At 49.6% G+C, this 22,648-nt stretch overlaps 1 protein-coding gene across 2 annotated transcripts in view; it reads left to right on the forward strand.

The window, feature by feature from the left end:
- pb (homeobox proposcipedia) overlaps window positions 1-22,648 on the forward strand; it is a 92,481-nt gene that overhangs the window by 34,888 nt on the left and 34,945 nt on the right. The window contains exon 2 of one of the 2 annotated variants that reach the window (XM_077627561.1): window positions 15,712-15,774. The exons of the other annotated variant lie outside the window; for it this stretch is intronic. Coding sequence (XP_077483687.1) covers window positions 15,712-15,774 — 63 coding nt within the window. The remainder of the gene's footprint in view (window positions 1-15,711; window positions 15,775-22,648) is intronic. 2 annotated transcript variants of the gene reach the window in all.

Here is a 22,648-nt window from a genome sequence, read left to right on the forward strand (position 1 = left end):
ATGAAAGTTTGAGGGGCTTTAGACTGAACGACTCAACTGTGCACAGTGAGCACAGGGGAGTGGACTGTTCGTTGTTCATTAGTTGTTCAAGATACGGGTGTGGAGGGGGCAAGTTGGAGAGGAGATGCTGAGGAGCCCCACACCCCACGCCAGGAGGACAAAGGCCTGTGTCCTTCCCTTTTCTGTCTAGCTTCTACCTGGTCTCGGCGACTTCACCACATTAGGAGCCTTGATTATATGAACCCGACAGCGGCGGGTCGAATCAGAGGAGCGAGTTGAGCAAGGTCAACCCAACTCGACGACTGTTTGTTTACATGAACTCGATACTAGCGAGTCAAATCTCGCGGCGCGCCCTGCGAGGCACGACTCTCCGATCCTAGTCGGCGGCGTTTACATGAACACAGTAACCGGTTTTCGACCCGCCAACTTGGCTCAACCCGGCCCTGTTGGGCTCACGTAAACGCCACTTCCAGGTGGAGGGGCTTAGAGCCGATAACTTTAAATTGCAATTTCTGGTCTAAGTGCGCGCCTAGAGCCCCACGTCTTCTTTAAATACTCATAATAACGTTGCGGTTAGTAGCTGCAGCGAAAAACCACGATTTGTTGGTAGACCATGTCATGACTCTAACTCTTCCACAAGAGTACATCTCCTAGTTATTTGGTCGCGAAAACGGAATCGAAGTCTTATCTATGAATCATACTAATCTAAAAAAATAACGAATAAAATGTGTCATGCTTCTTTTGGTGCGCACTACGTGTTGAAAGGCCCAGTATTCTTGGACATCACTTTTAAATGTGGGGCAACTGAGGAATATTGTAAGGTATATACGTCCTGAAAATATTGAAAGTTATGGTCCATTCTTCCGATGCCTAACAAGATCTTCATTTCGAGATTTGTCCATCGCTCGCATCGAGCAGGTAAGACTGCCGTATACAGGCAACCAGTGGGAACGTTTTTGAGTGCAGCAAAAACGTTAATAGCAAAAAAATGCAGGCCTGCCAGAAGGAAGATGTGCGGTTATATGGATCGTTATAGCGGAATCTTACGGTATGTGAAAAAATTGCGGCAATAAATAATTTCCTGCCGAAAAATGCGCTTGTCAAGAACTCCTGGATATACGCTAAATATTTAGCAACAGCTCCGAGCCGTACCGTGTAAAACCTTTTGGTTTTCGCGGTTCCTCAGGGGTTTCACTGCATGCATATGCCTAACTGCGAACTACGTGTCTTGGAAGACTAAAGCGAGGCTCTGCTAAATCATCAAACATGTCTGTCAGCATTCACGGCGTTGTGACGCGTCTTGCGCACAGAATGTTGTAGACGCGCCGCTGACGCAGGAAACGAAAGAATAAAGCAGACAGGTGGAAAAAGAAGAAACAAACGGGGGAGAGAGGGGGGAGGGGAGGAAGAAGAAAATAAAGCCAAGGCTGAGGGAAGAAAAACGAGCAGCGAAAGAGAAAAAAACGAGTTCCCGCGGGAGACTTGCCATGGGAACAAGACGCTTCTTGCAGTGCAAGCAGGTACACACCGAAGCCTGAAGCCTTCGCTCTGTTCTTGGCCAGCGGAGCGTCAGAGCAGGTAGACTAGACGCTCGCAAGCGAGGGGACAGCCACAAGAGCGGAAGGGGAGAGATGACAAAGAATACAGCTGTCAGGGTCTTGCTGATTCGCGTTGTATACGCGATGCACTGCCGCTGCTTTTGTAGTGCAAGGCCTTTGAGCCAGGTTGAAGAGGATTTAAATAAGCCCGTGCAAGCCTACCGAACTAACGGGACAGACGGCTTGCACTTGACGTCACTATAACGCATTTTTGCCGTATCTATATATTTAAGAAATCCTCGCTGGCCAGCATTGGATCAGCCAGTTCATTAAAGTTTTGCGGTTGTTGTTGCTCGTTTATTTTTCTTGTAGTTTGTACTTCTTCTCTTTTGCGCATTTTAAAGCGAAAGCTTTACTACGCCAGCCAGCGAGCCATTTCTGCTCGTCACGCACTTCAGCCGTATGCCGTGTGCCGTGGCCGACAAACGACCTTGAGCCGCTGTTGCCTAGCAACGCCGCAGCCGCGCTCCAACAGATGGCGCCGCTGCCGTCGCCGCTCGCTCCACCAGATGTGCTCCGCTGGGGTAGGAGAGGGGGTGTCGCCTCGCGGGGGGGGGGGGGGGGGGGGTATATATATGCGCTTCGCCTGAGTAATGTAGTCATGGGGAGCGCGAAAGAGACGCAACAACGACAGAACGAAGCGAGGAAGAGACAACGCGCTCAAGAGACGCCAGAACAAACACGCCGCACGACTCGAGAAGCGTTGTAACGAAGATGCGACTAGAAGAAGTCGTGCCATGTCCCGGAGTGACTCTTCAACTGCGGAAGAGACCAGTTTGAGTTCATCTCTCTTGATGCAGTGCGTCGTCTTCTGACGCGTCAGTCTTCTCCATAAGGTGTTTAACTACAGTTCACGGCTATGGACCGCCAGTCTTGGAGCTGAAGGTTGGTTGACCAGTGCCGCGCGGGCCCTTACCTGATCAACAGTTCATGGTGCTTCTGCTTCTGAGCGTTGGCTCAGCTGCCGCTGCCTGCGAATGCATTTTCCGTGCTTGCTGTCTGACAAGTTGAGTCGCCAGCAACAAATGCGCTCTGCTAACGGAGTAGGAATCCACCATCAATTTAGGGCTTGTCCGTCTACCTTAATTGCCGGAGTATAAACCTCAGTTATGATTAGGACTGCGCCCAAAGCAGCTGTGCACGGAATTCGACCGGGCCGAATATAGCCCTGCGCTCGCGCCTAGCCAGCAGATATCGCTGCCTCGCGAAAGTCGCCCCCCCCCCCCCCCCCCCCAACTCGTCTCCCTCGGGGCCCGGAATGCGCGAAAGGTGCCGGCACAAGGGACTCGCATTGTAAGCGAAGCACTGCGCCTACCTACCTGTGCGCTGTCGTGCGCATGACAGGCAACCGGAGAGGCCGCGGGTGGGAGTAAAAGGAAGAAAAAAAATAAACAAAAACAAAAGTAGCGGCAAACATAACACGAAGCGGTGGGATCACACGCACACCGGCGGATCTCTCAAAACAAACTTGGCACAGTGCGGGGCGGCTTCGCTCAGCGTTTATTCTGGGATGGGACGCGCAAGCGACGCGATGGGGGGCTAGCTGCCCCCTTACCCGCTGCCATTGCTTGGCGAAAACAATAACGGCCAGAAAAGTGACTTTGAGATGAAAACCATGCCACTGGCAACGCCGTGTTTATGCAGAAATCGGGTCTCGTATTTGTTTCGGACGTGAAAATGCGCTCTCGAGAGTCGACACGCGGCACTTTCAGATCTGGTTTCGTTCTCTATATACTATATACTCTTCACACCTGAGCAAAACCAAGGTTTGTCCGCGTTAATGAAGATATATTTCTAAGGCCTCGGTTTAACCAATCAGCCTCAGAAAAGAAAGAAATTCAGTCGCATGTCCAACAGGTCCTTCCGTGCATCATTCCTCCATGATTCGTGCAACTTGTCTCTGTGGCTACAGAAAAACACAACGACGTCGTTTGGCGCACGTTTAGTTTGATGCGTACGCAGGAGAATACATATTTTAGTCGAAATTAAAAATAATGTCATGGGAAGCGCGAGAAGCATTGAGGGGGTGGGGTGGGGGGAACTCTAACAGTTTTGAAATTACACGAAATACAGTGGTTGGAATGAAGGGAGCTTGTAAATGATGTGTGTGAATTTTTTCTGTATTCTGTCTGTAAAGGTAGCCGAAATCTTCTCTGCATCTTTCAGTTTTCATACATGTACGAGATGGTTTCACTTCAAACGCACTTGTGTCAGCTTGCTGCCTCAAACTCCGTTAGTCTGCCAATGTAAAGTTTTGCTTCGTTTGGTTTATGGGATTTAACGTCCCAAAACGAATCAGGCTATGAGAAACGCCGTAGTGGAGGGCTCCGGGTAATTTCGAACCCGGGATTTTTTAACGTGCACTGACATTCTGCAGTCAATGTAGAGTTTAGACGGATGAATGCGTGCAAAGAACATTCCCTTTTTAAAAGGTAACGGCAGACGCCATCTTGCTCAGCATTTTTGTCTCCAATTATTTCGACCCCTAAAAATTACTATCCTGAAGGCCACTTTTTTTTTTCTATGCAAATTCCTATGACTTTTGGTCAGTTTAAGTTTTTAATGCTTACCTTCTATCCTCAGTTCTCCGGGCCCTGTTTTTAGGAAACTGATCTTGCAACCGTTTTTTTTTTGTACTGATGTCTACCGCGGATGCACTCACGTGCATTGTAATACACCGCCTAATGGCCACGCTAAGAATTTTGGGCTAAGTAGGGGAGGATCACAAGGGGAAAATCAAGTTAAAGGAAGTTTAAATGTTGGGCCCGTCTGCCCAACTGCAACTTTACACCTGCTTTGCCTCAGGCTCTGCAAAGCAATGTGCACAGCAAATCAACAGGACTCACTTCATTATACGGACGTGTTAACAACCAATTCTTTCGATTAAGTTGAGCATAGCCAAATACTTTTGCAAGTTCGGATTTCCTTCACAAGATCGCAGAAGAATGCTATCTGATTGGAACGAGAACAGCTCGTCGTATACATATATATACTGTTGGTGGCCTTCGTCACGTGGTAGCAGAAGTAAAGCGAAGCCCGCTTCCTGCTGCTCCAGAAGAGGGATAACACGGGCTGGTTGGTGCATGTTGACGGCTGGTGCATGTTGGTTGTACGTACACGATGAGTGCTGCTGCTTGCTCGCCTATCAGTCAGCCCTGAAGAAAAGAGCGAGTTGGCCTCGAGACGTTGAGCTCGAAAATTATTGGCTGGTGTAAGCATTTCACAGCTCCTGAATACTGTCTGGTTCCGCCGAGTAGAGGGACCAGAATCTTTTGGACAGTTACTGTCCAAAAACACTCTTCGCCTTCGCCAGCCGTGACGTCAGGAGTCGAGGCCCGCGGGCGGAGCAGAATGAGATTTGCGGTCGTACATTTTTTTAATGCATGACATGGAGAATCAAGAATACATGCATGGGGGAAAAATTTTCCAAAGGCGGATCTATTTTTTCTTTCGCGAGACTTTCACCTTTTTCTATTTAGATTTGTTATTGTCATAAACAACTTTGCCATCTATCCTGTTCATAAAGCTTTTGAGCAGAATGCGGCAGGGAGATGGCTCCACAGCTTCTCATCTACTTGCAGGACTGTTGCGGTATCATGAAAAATGTGCAACAGGACACCACGAAGCCTACAGAATGTCGTCTTCGCCTTTTCTTCGCGGAGAGGAACTTCAGCTGTTCGCTCAGGAAATGGACGGCATGATTCTTGTCCCCTGACTGTGTTGTGCTTAGCTGACCTTGCAGAAAATGGTTGCTGTCTCAAATCTCGACATGCTGGATCCAAGTCTTGTCTCTGGCGTCTTTAGGTGGAGAAAGGTAATAAAAAAATACCTTTCACTTGTGCACCGTCTTTAACAACGTGCAACGCCAGCAGGTGGTGGATCAAGTCCCGACTGCGCCTCCCAGAATTACATGTGAGCCCGAAAGTGGGTCGCAGCGAAGCGAGGGGAGACTCGGGGCCTTGTGGGAGGAGCGGTGGACAACCGTAGAAGCAAGCACGTGTAAGCGCGTAGTGGCGTTTACGAACATCGGACGTAGTTCGCAGGAGCCACAGTGACACGTTTAGCATAGGGTGACGCTATCGGTTAGGGGCATAGCGGGGGGCCAGTCCGCAGGCGCAGGACAATAACGCCCCTCCCTCCGGTTACAGTCCTGCGTCTGGACTTCGAAAAGCCACCGAGAGACGCCGGAAGCGGAAGGGGACGAGCCGCTGCGGCAAGACGGCGCCGCCGTCACGAAGAGATGTTCGGCACGTGCAGTCCGGATCACTGGCATCTGAAACAGCACCCCTTGCTTTAAATTATACGGTCACACGCACACAGCATATCGCGTCTAAACTTCTTACGCCGAGAACCGCGCGACCAGAGAGGAACCATGCGGATTAAGAGACGCAAGCTAACTGATCAGATTTCGAAGCAGAAATGCAGTGCTAGCCGCGAAGCTGGTCCGTCGCCTAACTTGTCCCGCTCGTCGACCGCTGCCTTTCTCCTTCACCCCGGTCTGATTGCAATAGCCTTGTGCAAACTTACGCAGCTTCCTTTCTTCTGTCTTACTGCTCAGCCAGCCGCACCACAATCTATCAGCATGCCGCGAATTGCATTCAAAAACATGCAAGCGTGGCACACCGAATGCGGACGGTCCACCGCCTTTTGCCTATAGATCACTGCTGACGCCAGCGCCGCCGCATCTCCGTAGCGTCACGTCAGCGAGATCCCTGCATGCTATACAGCGGCCATGTTGACGAATCGCTTGGCAGCCGCACGCTTCAAGACGCGGATAAACTAAGGTGTTTCGTGCTGCGACTGACTTCTTCGCGCTTTTTGCGTGAAAGCTCCTTCGCTTCCGAACGCACAGTCCTATCACGATAACATCGGCCTCTCGCGAATTGAAGCAGCGAAGAACGCAGGCGTCAGCCTGTTTGCGGGCATTACACCGCAACATTATCAGCTACATTGCGGCCCGCTCGTGAAAGCTTGTCAGCTACCCAGTTCGAGGAAGACAAGTTCCTACTTCAGACGTGAGCGTAAAACTTATTTACTAATTTAAGCTCTTTGAGTTAAATGAACTAATCTCGAGGAGTGAAAGTAGCGCCAGTAAAAATGTTTATTGATTTTTAAATTTTTTTTTTCGCTGCTAAAGCACAGTTCACAGAAACGTTGATTTCTGCTGTCAGCTGCGGCGGCATGAAGAGCAGCCCACGGCTAGGGTGCCTCCGTACGGGACATCGAGGCACCCTATATGTATACGCACTGCTCGTTCCGTGTCCCCGCTGCGTCGGCCTTCGCATGCTGTTTCTTGGTCTTAGCTCGCCACGTTTCGCTGTGTACAGTACACTCACTGTACACTGGCGTCTTGCGAAATCTTCACGCCTGGCGCTGCATACCCTAGGAGAAGCGACGGGGTTTTGTCTCCTCGAGCTACTTGGGTGGTCACAATTTCAAAGCAAAGCGTTCAGGTTAATCACTGACGCTTTGCTCGTTTCGCCACTATCACATATTCTACTGTCGAAATTGCGAATTTGCCTGTTATGAAGTGCGCACCACATACTCGACGGCAGCGGTTCTGGCTGTCGAAGTTGGCGCGTTTAGTGAGAGCCACACGCAAGCTCCGTCGCTGTGTTCAGCACTCCTTCGTTCGATCGCACAGGGGGAAGTTTGTGTCCGTCGGGTGTTCCCTATCGCGGCTACTGCTGCGCTTGGACCGCCGAAATATCACGATTCGAAATGCATATTGCGGGAGCTGGTGGCTCACAAACATGACGGAGGAATATATCCCAGGATTCCCGTCACCGACGTCAGACTTTATGCACACTGTTTCATACATAGCAGGAGAAGGAGGACGAAGAAGAGGAAAGGAAGGGAGGTTAACCGGAAGAATAATCGGTTTGCTACATAGCAGGAAACGCTGCCAAAGCTAGGGCGCCTCTTCGCGCAGGCTATGTCCGCGCCCAAAAAACATTTCGTCGTGACAAATCGTCAGTGCTGTGGCTGCACCTCCTGGACTTCGTTTTATCTCGAGATACAATTTCGTTCTGCTGCTCATTGAGACTTCGAGAAGCAAGAATTACATGTGGCGATATGATACGTGGTTGGTAGGGCGAATCCCTCTTACTCAGTCCGCGCCCAAAAAGCTCTTCACCCTCGGTGAAGATTATACCCAGAGGGCCCGAACTCTAGTTGAGCGCCTCAATGCTTCGACCGTGATATTCAATGATACCACTTCGTTTTATACCGCTCTTTGTTTTCGCCCAAGCGCTCACCACAGTTTCGAAAAGAACGAATGATATACGTGGCGAGGCAACAAGGTTTCGCACTACTTCCACAGCCACTCAGCGTTGCCTGATATGTGCTAAACGGAGTATAGTTAATTAAAAAAATTGCGAATGCGTTCAAGAAAAGCTTTCGTCAAAGTTAAAGAAATATTGGCTGAAATCCCACCAACAGTTAACGCGCACGTGGTTGCTTTGCGCACTGCAAGAACCAAAATTAAAGCAGGCCATTCTTACTCTGGAATGCGGTATGGGAACGCGTAGTTCTCTCGTCGCCCTCTCGAGGTCTCGGAATGGCAGGCAGCCACGTGGTCTTCAGCTCTTGAGGAATTTAAAAACGGGCAAATTTGGGCCGATTTCGCAGTGGCCGCAACATCCAGGCACACAGCACGTTATACATGTTCGCGCTACTGCCTAAGCACGGCGACTGCACACACGTGTTCAGCACTTGTAGCACCGCGAAAAACAAGCACCTGTAGGGAACTGCTCCGCCGTGCCAGCAGCATTCTGTGAAAAGTCAGGACAGAGGTGGAAAGGTCGCGGCGTGGGTCTCTTGCGTGACGGGGGACTGACGTCAGCAGACGAGCACTGCAAATTCGTCGAGATGGCGCTGGCCTCGTCCCGTCGTCTTCAGGACTATGTATTCTGCTGCGAAATCACACTTGCGCTTCGGTCCTCCAGCCTTGAGAAAGCAGAAGCACGTGTCTCCTTCACGCTCCTTCCTAGCCTTGGTTGCGGAGTCACAGATACCTCACCATGAGTATAAAGGTTTCAAGCGTAGCGATGTACTAGCCTGACACCTCTTGCGCATGCGCAGTGCAGCCGCGGTGTTCGGTAAACTGGTATAGGCCTCGTGCGCTGGTATGAAAGCGCCGCCAAAGGTAAAATCTTGCACTTTCCTTCTGTTCCGCCGCGTGCGAATCGAAGGACGCGTTCAGACTGCAAAGGGCAACGCGCCTGTCCAGAACGCCCTAACTGCGCGCTCTGTCTGAGCCACTCTGCCCAACGACGCGCGCGACATCTAGCGATAATGTCTGGTTGGAGACAAGCCGGGTGGGAGCATGGGTGACCAAACTGATATCGTCGCCCGTCCTTTCGCGGCACGCTGCCTGCTTTCGTCTTTTGAACCGCTGCCTGCTCATCTCTGAGTTCACATGCTGCCTTGAGCAATGACTTGCACATTTCGGCGCTAACGGAAGGCCACAAAGCACTGGACGCAAACTTGAGGCGAGTGCTCGCAATAACCATGCAGTGCAGGAGTGGGAATCTGCGCGCTGAGATGTAGCTCGCCAGGAATTCCGCACACGAAAAAAAAAAGACAGAAAAAGAAGCCAAGCATCATGCGCATAGCCGGTTAGTTTTCGTTTCGCAGTCGGCAGCGCAGACGGCGCTTCTGAGGGTAAAAGGAGTCCAAGCCGCAACGGCCAGAATGCCGCTAAAAAGACGGGCAATTCTGTCAGTTTAATTGGCCGCACATGCTCACACACAGCTCGTCTCGAACCAGGCGTTATCGCTAGATGTCGCGAGCGTAGTCCAGGCAAGCGTTTTGTCCTGTGTAGTATTTTGAGTTATGAGACGATTTCAAACCGTAAATAAGTCTCATATAGAGGCAGCGATTCAGAGCTTGATCAAGGTATGGAAACCGTTGAGCGCGTCTACGGCATTTGAGGTTAGTAATTGCCAGCTCCGCTAGGCCTTCGGATATAATCAGAAATGCGGGGCCGAGACGAAGAGATATAGCTTGACTCGTTATTGCTTATTTTGCGTCTGCTATCACCTGCTAGCGCTCTTCGCTATTTTCTAGGCTAACAGGGCCTGCACACGCTATATGCAACGCAACGCTTGCAAGTCAAGGAAGCCGTTGACGACGGTCGATGTTTAGGAGCGGGCATTGTATAACGTACGCATATCAACGGTGGCGTGAAAAAGACGCTACAAAGTAAGAAGTTTCACGCACTTCGTACCTTCGTCTTTTCTTCATCGTTTGCTCATTGCGTCTTTAGCGCTGTTACATGCCAAAGTGATTGGTTTAGAGTGGTTGCCTACTTTGCACGCAGTAGCGATCTTGTCCAGCACGTTCTGTCTCATTATCTGAGGACTTCCATAGAAATTTATTAGATACCACTTTTGGAAGTTTCCGGCAATACTATTGGGCTGTTGTACAGAATGCGTAGAAGGCACCTTAGCACTCACGGCCGCACCGTCGTGCGCCATGGCAGACACTATTATATATATATATATATATATATATATATATATATATATATATATATATATATATATATATATATATATATATATATATATATATATATATATATATATATATATATATATATATATATATATATATATATATATATATATATATATATATATATATATATATATATATATATATATATATATATATATATATATATATATATATATATATATATATATATATATATATATATATATATATATACGGCGCGACGAGAACACACGCTTTTTGCGGCTGCTCCCGCAGAGGGCGCCGTCTGTACACTTGCAACACCAGCGCACTTCTGCCCATACCTATATACGCTAATACATCTACACAATGCTAAAGTATCTACTCTTTAATAGAATGGTGTTGCCGTCGGGTAAGCATTATAGCATTATAGCCACTGGTGAACGAAGCGCAATGTCATTTTCTTTTGCTATCTAGGCTTCTTACGGTTGAGGCATTAATAACTTCTTAACTTTTTGCGAGATGAAGCAGGCAGTTTGCACAAAGTACTTAGATATCTTTCAAAAACAAACATTTTCTCCTTCACTGACTGAGAACTTTCCTTTGAAGTACAGTGTACACGTCTTTCCAAAACTCCAATTTGAATTGCAGCTTAAGGAAACAACTCCATATAGGTTTTGGTCTTAAATATATGGGATTTAAAGTCCCAAGGCGACTTAGGCTATGAGGGACGCTGTAGTGGAGGACTGTGGCTAATTTCGACCATCTGGGGTTCATTCCCTTGCACTGACATCGCAGACTACACGGGCCTCTAGCGCTTCGCTGGATCGAACCCGCGTCTTCCTGGTCAGCAGCCGAGTCAGTAGCGCTTTTTCCTGCGTGCCTTTCTCGTGAATTCTACGTTGCCGAACTGTTTCCCACGAGGATGCAAGTTAAAAAGAAAACAGCAGTTGGCAACCACTGGTGTTTTGTTTTCGCAACAATGTGGTGTTGGCAACAACAACAGCTGGCTCCTACAGCCCGGTGTGCTGCTCTACTAATTAAATGCATCAGCAGTATAAAGGAAATCGAGATCATTTGAATGCTTGACTGCACTAATATTCGGGCGCTCATAGTTTTATGTTGTGATTAGTTTTTCGTTTAGGTAACAAGAAACGCGTCAAGAAGAATATTTGCCTGCCGCGGAGTGTGACGGTCACGTGAGCTTCACTGTTGACTCAAGTTGTGTTCTACTTCCATATTATGTTGTTCTCAAAAACTCCTGGCTTCATCCACTGGCCAATGTTAACATTATCCAGGTTGTCGTGTGTTACGTGGACAGCGAAGAGGGCGCTATCGTGGGACGGGCGAAGGGGGGGGGGGGGGGGTTTAACAGCGCTAGCTGTATTAACTTTGTTCTCATCTTCCGGGTGATCGGTGTGATCCCCTCCGCATGGCGTGCTCCCTCGATCCCGTGACCACTCCACGCACGCAGCCCGTCTTGCCTCCGCAAACGGCGACGTGGCACATCACTTGTGTTTCGCGAGGGGGCACGGATGCTGCGGAGGTCTATTCATAGTCTCTATGACTGTCTATTGAAAAACAAATTCTACGAAAAGTGTATGGCAATAAATCTATAGATTATCTGCACACTGTTGATAGGATTTGTGTTGTCTATTGGCTAGCCTATAGAACTTGTCTATTGGCAGTCAATGTACATCTATAAACAGTGTAAAGAAATTTTGGAAGGAGGGACGCCGCTCAAAGAACGCTCTGCGATACAAGATCCTCCATTTCGTGCTCAAACATTTCTCAGACCACATATACCACTCACTGTAACCCTCCCATAACATAAACACAATCGTCGAACCACTATGTGGGGCGCTATCATTGCGTCAATCATATCGTGAACCATTAAAACTTGTCATTTATCACAACCTAGGATAAGCCTGGCAATGTATTTAGTATTGTTTCGCTACATTCTGTTACTCTTCAGCGTCCTTTGGTTTTCGGGCTCTCCGTTGCTTTTCTTTTTTTTTCCTGTGGCTTCCGGCCTCCGTAGGTCGTCATATCCATCTCCGTGAACACGTTGTTTTTGTTGCCTCAAAAACGATGGCACATGGACTGACAACTGTCGCCTTCTCTCACTTCTTCTTCACCGCCCACTTGCGCTTTGCTGTAAAAAGTCGGAGCCCGCAGCAGATCGCCGCTACACACACCCAGTATATTTACTGTATAGATTGCGAGAAACGTGTCTAACTCACCGTCACCGCGTTGCGCGTGGTCTCAAATGACTACAAATTACTAGCATCAGCACAGGGGCGATAGCCCCGTGGTTAGTGCGTCCGATAACCAGCCTGGCCTAACAGGGGAGGCACTGGCTTCGATTGGTCTGGGAGGCGAGTGTCCTTAAGACTGTTTTCTTTTCGCCGCGTACTTGACCGTCCCGCAACCGTTTACTAAGTGCGCGAGATTGCACAAGTTACGTTTAAGGAGCATATCAGAGTACCTATAATGCATGGAGAAAAAGAAAAGAGTAGCAGAGTCTTAGCGTAGTTAAACCTAGTAGACGTGCGAAAGCATGTGTTTAGCCTAGTTGGCTCATGGTAGTGCTTTGCTGAGTCGTAGCATGTCTCGGCATGTCGTCGCCAGTTCGATAGTAGTATTAGTTGACGAAGACGACCTGCAGTGCACAGCGCGAGAGTGCTTCGCAGTTTAGCGCGAGGCATGATCGCCTGCGGCGTTAGCATATTGCTCTCGTGCACAGGCCAGCTTAGCTTATCGCGCCGCCGTGGGTTGTAAATCCAGTCGTGGTAATATTTATTCTGTTTGTTCAAGGTCAGGCTTCAGCGATGAAACGGCTTTTGCGGTTTTAGTCGTCAAGTAGAGCTTTCGCTCTAAAACGGATACTCTTGAGTGGCCTGCTTTCGGTAGGACTCACGTAATGCTATACTTTCACAGCGCCTCAGCTTATCACTAAAAAGCAATTTTTGCCAGATCCACGCCGAAATGCTATTGCATTAAGTGCAAATGAGTTTCAACCGGAGCAACTTCGGCACAACTTTCAAAGTAGCGAACATTTTGGGAAGCACTACAGAATGGATTCTGGGTCCAATTGTGTCATTAAATGGCAGCCCAGGTGTTATTTAAGAATATTACTATACTCAAGTATTGCAATATATGATGATGCCTGTAGGTACAGTGTGGCAATTTTTTTTTCGCTAAGAATAATAATGATGGCGTAATTGCCTAATAACGTTCAGGATCCTTCTTATAGCTCCGGAGAAATGCGGAGAAGCTCAGGGATGCCTTCGCTCGAATGCATGCTGTACGTTGTCGGATGACGGCAAACAACGCAAGACGGACTTTGCCATTGTTGGAGTTGGCTTTATTCCTTCAAATCAAGCGTTTTCGCGCTGGAAATGTTCCGCCGCCATACATAACGTTATTAGGCATCCCCACCCGGTCGTTGTGCCTTACGGAGAAGCCTAAAAGCTCCAACAGTGAGCGAATGTTTTCCAAACATCAAACTCGAGTTTGCATGAAAGGTATGGATAGAAGTACGCTTTTTTTTCCTAATTCAGGCGAACGAATTCAGCTGCATCATTTTTAACGATCATGGTTTGCTGTTTCACAGCTTTTCAATTACAAACAACGCAGTTTAAAAACAGAGCTATATATTCCTATACATCCGTAACCGTCGAAGACTGTTGCTATACTGGTGTCGATACAGAATACTTTTCTTGACCACAGATGTTCTTTTTTTCTGCATGCGTCTATCCGACAGTAAAGCCAATTTCTGTAGGCCGTGCTGAAAACACGGAGAAGAAAGGGCAGTTTTAGTGAGACGTTTTCTCATTTTACGCACATTTTGCGCTCCAAATTATCAGCACAATATTCCGTCTCATGTATCACAGCTTTAGTAGCACTATTCATGATGTAACGCAAGAATCCCCCCACCCCCCCACCCTCACCGTTTTAGTATCTCTTGAAGGGAAGTCCGAGTACGAAAAGGCCGAAGGCATAACAAAAATGGAAGCAAAAATAATATAAACTCCGTATAGCACTTTCTGACTGCGAACATCAAATATTTGAAGTTATTTTAGAACGCTGCAGACATGTATTATCCTGCTGGTTGGCTCCTCTTTAGACGGCAACGGGAAGCGTCTCTCCTTCAGTCTCTTTTCGCCTGGAACCGAGAACCCGTCTCCAATACAGCGCCGAGTATAAAGCGGAGTGGCAAAAGGCGAAAGGCCGCACCGCCATCTTTTGAGTATGGACGGGACTAATCACGGCTGGACTGGCCCTTGCAGCCGGCGACCCTAATTTCTTTGGGCACCTTAGTGTTCATCACGCAGGGCTCCTTTCACAAAGCATGCTGTATAAAACGTCTCTATCGCAAGCGGTTGGCTACTTATCACTACGTACAGACAACTCCTGGCACTTGCTGTAATCATGTATACACTGCGCTACACCTTTCATCCATACACGAGAAATGCCTCTTTTCTATCCTCCTTGCTTGCAAATGTCAAACTTTCTAACCGGCCGCATGGCAAAACTGCCAGTCTGTCAAAACCTAGCTATATAATAGTCATGCTGTCCACATGCATAACAGGTGCTATTTTCCTTGACTTGAGCGTCGACCACTTTTCAGTACTGCTAATATTGGACTTCTTCGACGATTTAAGAGGAATACAAATGGCAATGCAAATATATGTGTAACGAGTAAAACGCTGCTATTAGCGTACTGCTAGCGCGTGCGTGCTGTGGCCGCCTAATATTACTGCTCCTCAGAAGGACAGCCTTATGGTGTGCTAAAACTCTCAAATGTTGATCTCTGTTTTCCGTGAACACATAAAAAACTTCAACACAGTTGGCAGTGTGTGAATTTCTCACCTTGCTTCCTCTTGCATGTTTTGCTGGTAATCGAAACAGTTCATTTTAGCTACCTTTAGCGCACATATGCACTGAATTTACGCATAATGTGCGAATCTGAAATCATATCACTTGGTGTTTTATAATAGATCTAAGTTTTCTATTTAAAAATTCGGGTCACGTCTGATCATTCAGCCATGTACATATTATATCTACGTATTAACCACATGTGTCATGTCATGTAGCGCACTTTCAGCTTACTTAACTGAGACTTTCTTCCTGTTTTGAAGTAAACGAAAGGGCAGGAGATGTGGTGCGACCGTGGTGAAAACTAAGGTAAATGCCGTTAAACAAAACATTTTCACGTTAAAATGTGTGAAGATGCTATCAGCGGAAGATGTTGCTCTTGCTCGAAATATTCACTCACAAGCTTCTCAAGTATTTTTGTAAGTGGGTGTGGAGAAATTGAACAGCTCTTCCCTTAACCTTCATGCTGCACATGCGTCGAAAATCGGGCGCGAGAAAGTCACTGCACAATTTAGGCTAGTGAATGTTTTATATCCTTCTTTCCATCTTGCAATTAATTTTTCGCGCAGTTTCTCGAAGAGAAAAAAAAAAACTCAATTCGCTTGCTTGCTGCAGCGGCGTCTGTGCAGGGTGCAGCGCACTGTTAATCTTATTTTGGGCGGGACTGAATGCACGATCTTTAACGCATGTCGCACGAATCCCTGGGGACGACTGAAGCAAAAATACCGATGCCTGTCGCTCCTCTTTGCAGGGTTTGCGTCTGCGAAGTCGAGGAATAGCGATCTCATGCAGAAGACAGGGGTTCCTAGAAATGGTCAGTACCAGCCTCTTTACTATAAACACCACATTTACACTCTCACTCACACGCATGCTCTTATTGTTGCCAATTACTCGGCTCCTCATCACCTATAGGCATCCGACGCGCTCTCAGCCCGACAGGAACAGCGCACAAGTCATGTTTCTTCTAAGCAACTCGGCGAGGCCATTTGTCAGTTTAACGCCTTCTCGTCGAGCCATCACACTGCCGCGCACCTCGAAAGCTAAAAACCGACGTCACGCGATTAGCCGCAGCTGCAGCCAGTCTCTAGGTATTTATCGCTCTCCCGTCACGGCCAAGAGCTGCTCGATTTCTCTGACACGCACACACACGCACGCACAGCGCGCGCTGCGGCAAATACATCTCCGCGCCTCTTTTACTAAAAACAAACCTCGCGGGCGCCGCTCAAAAGAAGGGTCCCTCTTTCTTGAAGGGTGAAGAGCGGCCCGAGCAAAACTCGAGGCGTCGCGGAGACGCATTATAAGTAACGGCTTCGCGAAGAGTCATTTCTCCGTGATTTGTTTGGGAGACACGGTGCCCCGAACGGGCAGCAGCAGCAGCAGCTGCTACGCGCATCGTGCCACCGGCGCGATGGCGAGTGAGAGCGCGCGCCTTGTCCGACGACACCACCGGCACGACATGATTAGTCCCAACACGAGGCGGCAACAAATGATTCCGTTAGGCCCGCAGCAGGGGCCAAGGAAGGCGGCAGAGGCAGCTGCCAGGAACAGATCGCAGGAGACTTCTCCCTCCAAGAACAAAGAAACGGAAGATGGCGTCGTTTCGGGGGAGGGGGAACAGCAGGAAGGGCCACTAACGGCGCGTCTCTCTAAACGGACAGTAACAAAACACACGTCGAAAGAGGAGAGGCGATGGGGACCAGGACGAGGCATCCACATGTCACAGCGTTCTGTTGGAAAGACGGACGAAGGTTTCCTCTTCCTTTCCTTCCCTGCAACGCTTCAATGTCGCGAGGCGGATGCCCTCTTTCTTTTGCGCTAGGCGCTTGTGTACCGACGTCCTCTTGCCTGCCCCCCCCCCCCCCCCTTCCCCTTCAAAATATGCGACAGGCGAAGCCGATGGAAGCGAAGAAGACAACGCGGCTGACGCCGGAGACCGTCTTCCTAATTTTAGAACTCACCCCGAGGCTCTCCCTCCCCATCACCACGGCAGCCTCGGGTCGACTGCAGGGTGGGATTTAAGGGCGGGGGGTGGAGGAGAGAGGTATAAGGCCTGGAGAAAAGCCGCGCCCGTGCCGTCTGCTGCACCACGCTTACGTGTTGCGGGAGCGCTCTCCGGAATAAACACACACGCTCGCAACGTCCCAAACTCCCGGGCGGTCGCACGTCAAGGGCCGAGCTTGTGCGCGCGCCAGCAAGAACGATAGCCGTCAACCGCTCGCACGGCGCAGGAGCCGCGGCATAACGGCGACACTGGCGGCCGCGACGCACGCAGGCAGGGCAGTTGCCGTAACGCCGCCCGCGGGATGCCAGCGGCAGCGTGCGAACCCGCTCGCGCGTTATTCAAGGTGTCAGCCGCAAGCCGCGACTTTAGGCGCGCGCGACGCGCGGGCGCTCTCATCAATTGGCGACGGGACGACGTTCTGTTTACGGCCGACCCATTCCGCTCCGCTCGGCGCGTAATAGGCGCGCAGAGCGGGGAGCTGCTGCGGAGGCAGCGCGCGCGCCTGCGGCCGAACGAGACAGACGGGCCGCCGCCAACGCCGCTGCCGACACCTGAGCGCCGGTTTGCACGAGGTGTTTTACACCCCCCCCCCCCCCCCCTTTTCCCTTCCCCGCCTTTCGCTTCTCCTTACTACTAAGCACCTAGTTGCTGAGCCCCGCAACGTCTGCGTTCAAGTGCGCCCCTCGAGTTCGCGCCTGTGTATATACACGCAAGAGCTCTCACTGTCTATACTTTGCGGTATTCGTCGAAGCGCCGTAAAGTCTCCTTCGTCTGCAGTGCCGTTCTCGGCTGAGCCTGCAGGTTGTCGATCGCGAGACCGAATTTCTTGGCGTACGCGGAATACTGAGAAACAGCGGCGCGGGCGCCTTAGTTGGGTCGAGCAGCTGTTTTCTAATACGGTCGATGAGGTGATCGCGCGCAAGGCGCGCTGCTCTTTGCGGGGCAGACCCGCGTGCTCTTAAAGTTCGGTTGCGTATACAGAGTTTTGCCTAAACCTCCCCCCTCATTGCCCTGTTGCGCTGGGCTGCTCTACGACCTGTTCATTATTGTTCGGGTACCGGAGGGGAGGTCTTTGCTGGAGTGCTTCACCTGAAGAAAGCTCCCGTTAGTGATTAGGTAACGAGGGACGACCTGCGCCCGCTTTATCCGTGCCTTCGGTTAATGAGAGCTCATTGAGAAACGTCGCTGATTCCGTGCGGGCCATTCCGAGCTGACCTTTTTAATTCGCAGCACAACAGCGAGCAATTATTTTGTTCTTATTTCGAGATAGCGCGGAACATAGAGGCCGGATGAGCACACTGAAACAAAAGTTATATCAGGATACGCAAATATAATGTCTTAAAAACACTACAAACAACAACGTGAAAACTATTGGCAATGCCTGGGCCTGAAAAGAAGGCTAGAAAGTAAAAAGCTGGACCATCTTGTCGGCAACAAAACTGCTATACATATAGGAACAGCGAATCCAGAAACGGACCTTTTACTTGCAGCTCAAAGTTAAGGCTCCCGTCTGCAGAAATTCCGGCGTCGTCTGCGTTGTGATAGAAAAATGGGACGAGATAGGGTCCACGTGGCCACCCTGCCTCTAGGTGGCAAGTGTCTAGGTCATGTGGCCTTGTGAAGTCTTCAGAACCGGCCCACAGGATTGCGATGAAACTGCCCACCGTGGCTGGCACTTCAATTAATGATTGGTCGCGAGATGTTGCTCGAGAAGACCGACTTGGGTCGCACAAACCCCACCGGTGGCAGCACCTGCCATCGCAGGACAGTGGCGCATCGCTTAACCGCTGCGCCATCGCATGCGCCAGCAGCGGTATGAGGACTAATCAGCGACCTATGAATGCAAAATCTAGAATGACCAATTCCGCATATATGGGCATTAACCCATTACGCTGTCGCGTCATTAAGGCGGAGCTTAAGTGTTCCCTCCAGTCTTTATTTAGTCACGTAGTACAGCCTTTGCCAAAAGCGTAGAAACCAAGCGGTTTGCTTCTAGCCCTGTAGTGGGGTTGTTGTACCATTCGCGGAAATCCGAACTATCGGAGGGGTGAGGTCAAAAGTTGCACTTATATTCAAAAAATTCGAGACGCTGCCGATGCGTAACGAAGCACACAGCACGACATAGAAGCAAACCTTTTGGTGCTTTACTTTTGACAATGGCTTTATACGTTTGGATTGTTACAGTCGCGTCTGTTTTTTTTTCTCGTTTATATTGTTAATAGTTCACATTTTTATCTCATAAACACTAAGGTAGAGCATCTTGTAAACCTGCAGGCAACTAGCGAGTAACAGGAAATGCTGGAACAAAACGGCAGCATGTGAGAAATTGGTAGCACGCAGGAACGATACACGCTTAAAGGGATCAAAACGAGGCTGTTTCAAAGGGGGAAATGTCGGAACTGATTAAGTGAAGTAAAGTGCTATAGCGCAAGGTGTTTGGTTAAAACGACGTTGCTTCAAAAGAAAAAATATGGAAACTAATTAAGTGAAGTGCTGGTGCAAGCTGTTCGGTTATAGACTTATAGTGCACGTTATTATAGGACGGAATGAAAGCCACCGATGTGACCGAAACTCTCATCGCTTGGTTTCCGGCTTCGAAAATATCACATGCATTTCACATGTCGAGTGTGGCACGCACAGATTTGCGCGTCAGTGCTTCTATGCGAGCGGCACCAGCGACGCAGAATGCCCGAGCGGCCAAGGGCTGCTTGATCTACGCTCCAGGACTGTGAAAGGGGAAAAAAATATCATAACACAATTGGACGTATGTGCTCGCATCGAAAGAGCAAGGATCATCGTCGCGTCAGCACCACCAGACAGGTTACGTCCACTTACAGTCCCCTCCAATTAATAATCTCCAATTAATAATTGTCATGCTGACCTCCTTCGCAGTCGACATGTGCATATCTTCTCCTAGGGAGCGCGAAATTGAGGGCCACAAAATGAAAATGTTTTGTCGCGGCCGCGTCATGCCACAAAATTTCGTGATTCCCACTCCTGAGCTGATTTCACCGACCTCCGGCCGACGTTTGCTTTTGCTTAGAATCCATTCTGTTATCCTAGTAGGCCATCTATTATCTGCTCTCCGCACTACATGCATCGCATGTGTCCTTGGTTTACTCATCATTCTGGAGAGTATGTCAGCAATTATAGTTTCTTCTCTAACTACTTCCTGTACTTTTTTTTTTGTCTGTCGTGGTGATCTGTGCTGTTTTCGTTTCTATTAGCCGCTACGTTGTTTTCGATTTATTTCAAGAGCTGTTTACTCTCAAAGCAAGTAAAAAAAAAATGTTATAGACTATGCCATCTTTGCAAAACACTGGGCGCATAAACACAACTAACAGTTTCACAATCAAGCGCGCATTACACGCTTGTAAAGGCGAAATAATTTCGCGCTAACGCAACGCACGTGTCGCGAAAACCGAGGAGCCGCTATCCGTCGCGACCCCTTCACGAATTCATTTAGCGCGGCTGCTTCCCAAATTAAGACGCCCTGCGGGGGAGGATACACGCTGCAAACTGCCGCGTAGAGAAGGAGAGAGAGAGAGAGTCATGACACGTGGGCCCGTTTATTTATTTGGTTATTTGCTCCCAACTCGATGACGACCCCAGTAAGGCTTCACAGTTTAGCCAAAAACCCATGTGCGCGGAAACGTGCAGTTGATTACTGTCGCCTCGCTACGAGCTCACGCTCGCGTCTATCTGCGCCGCAAATGCACACAGGCGGTCGTCACCAGCGACCCGAGAAGTGAAGGCATACTGCGCGGTGAAGACGCGACCGACAGGAGCTTTCTGCCGTTCCCCGGAAACATCCGCCGCTGCGAGGGATGCCTCGTGAAGCGCAGCACGCCCGCAGGCGCCTTCTCCGCAAACCCAAAATACCCGTCGAGCGCCCGCGGCAAAGTCAGCATCCTCTCCCACCCTTCCACCCTCCTCCAGCAGACACACGGCGTTCGCCGTTCACACAAGGCGTCGACGACGAGACACGCGATGCGAACCCCCGAAGCATTCCTCGCCACGGGGCGGGTGTTGCGGCGTACGCTGCGAGCGACCCCTCCCGGCCTCTACCCGCAACCCCATTACGTTAATGGCGGGGGTCATTGAAGGAGCGTTGTCTCCCCACTGTTCCACGCCGTCGTCGCAGAGCCCAGGTCTGCTGCAGGCTGCGTATCGACCTTGTGTATGCATACATGTGCTGCTTGCTCCTCGGGCAGCGGCGGCGGAACCGGCCGGGCGCGTATCAACACGCCGTCGAAGCCGAAGCCACCACCGTGCCGCCGCCCCGTTGCTTTGTTTCCTGCCTTTTCCGCGGCGCCCGCGCAGACGTTCGCTCTGGCACCGTCTCCCCCTCAGTGGGAGTTCCAAGACGACGAGAACGGCGTGGTATTCGGAATGACTCATTAAACCTGTCGTGCCCTCCGAAAAATGATGAATTCGAGAGTTGCAAACGAGCGCCACCGCGCGACCACTGCGCGCACCAGCCACGTGCAAACCATTTGTGTTTCCACAGCGGTTGCTGCGCTCGCCGCGTGGCCGCGTGCATAGACACGTACTTGGTATAGGCTCAGCTATGCGGCATCCCCTGTGTGTGGCGGCTTGGTGGTCGTTTGGCCATCCTGGCAGACCTTGGGTGCGGAGAAAGAGACGTCTTCGCCCTTCCATTGTGGAGAATCGAATCGGCGACAAGGATCGTTTTCTCTGGAACCGCGGGGTGCTGATGAGCCTGGTGCTCTGTCTTGGTTGTCAGTGGTGTCCGAAAGTTCCACAGCGGGTTCGCATGAGCATGCACGGGACAAAGACCTGGTAGCTGCGTGCCTCTGCTTGCTCCAGGTGGCCATTACGGACAGGAAATGTGAATTTGACTTTAGTTGGAGAAAAGTATTGCTGAAGTGAATATTTCTGCTTCTGAAGGGACTGTGAACGAGGTAACAAAGAAGCGCAAAAAAAAAGAGCTAACGCCTGTGAGTTACTCTTTGCATGCTAAAAACTCGCGTTTGTTACCAGTATAGTATCTTAAGCGAGCGGAAACTAGTCGCCGGCATCTCTCTTTAAAAAACGGTCGTGTGTGCATGCAGCCTGCAGTGCTTCTCCAAATTCCGAATGAAAGCGTGGTGTTCTGGACAACCCGACCAAAATCATGCATGGAGTGATTTAAGCTTCAGTCAATTGTACATAAGGAATAAAAACGTATGCTTGCGGTTTTGTTAAAGATGTACCAGCGGTACGGCTTGCGCTAGTTTGCTGGAGTATGGCTCGAAGGCGTCGCATCATTTCCGATGAAAACAATGATTGCAGTTTCAATGTTTGCATGTTTATTTCGAAGCTGGCGGAGAAACATTGTCAGTGCTGATGTGATCATTTCCATTTTGCTCACTCGCCCGAAGGCTTCATGGATAGGAGCCAGGCACGCAGCAAGGAATTTTTACCGGGACGAACTCATGCTAATTTCTAGCATCAAGCAGAAAAGGGGCAGGCGGGCTTGCCTTTCCCCGATTTCCGACCTTTAGATACGTGCCTTATAGTAGCCATGAGAACAGTTGTATGCGTTTGAAACATTCTTGAAAATCTTGCACAGCAGCCACAGATGAAAGAAGGAATTTTTTCTCCTCCGATGCACACACCTTTGTGGTGCATAGACACCGTTATTACCCCACTTTTCAGTCAGGTTGCGGGGCGCTAGATTGCA

This window comes from Amblyomma americanum, chromosome 6 (genome assembly GCF_052857255.1).
Source record: "Amblyomma americanum isolate KBUSLIRL-KWMA chromosome 6, ASM5285725v1, whole genome shotgun sequence".
Taxonomy (NCBI): Eukaryota; Metazoa; Arthropoda; class Arachnida; order Ixodida; family Ixodidae; genus Amblyomma; species Amblyomma americanum.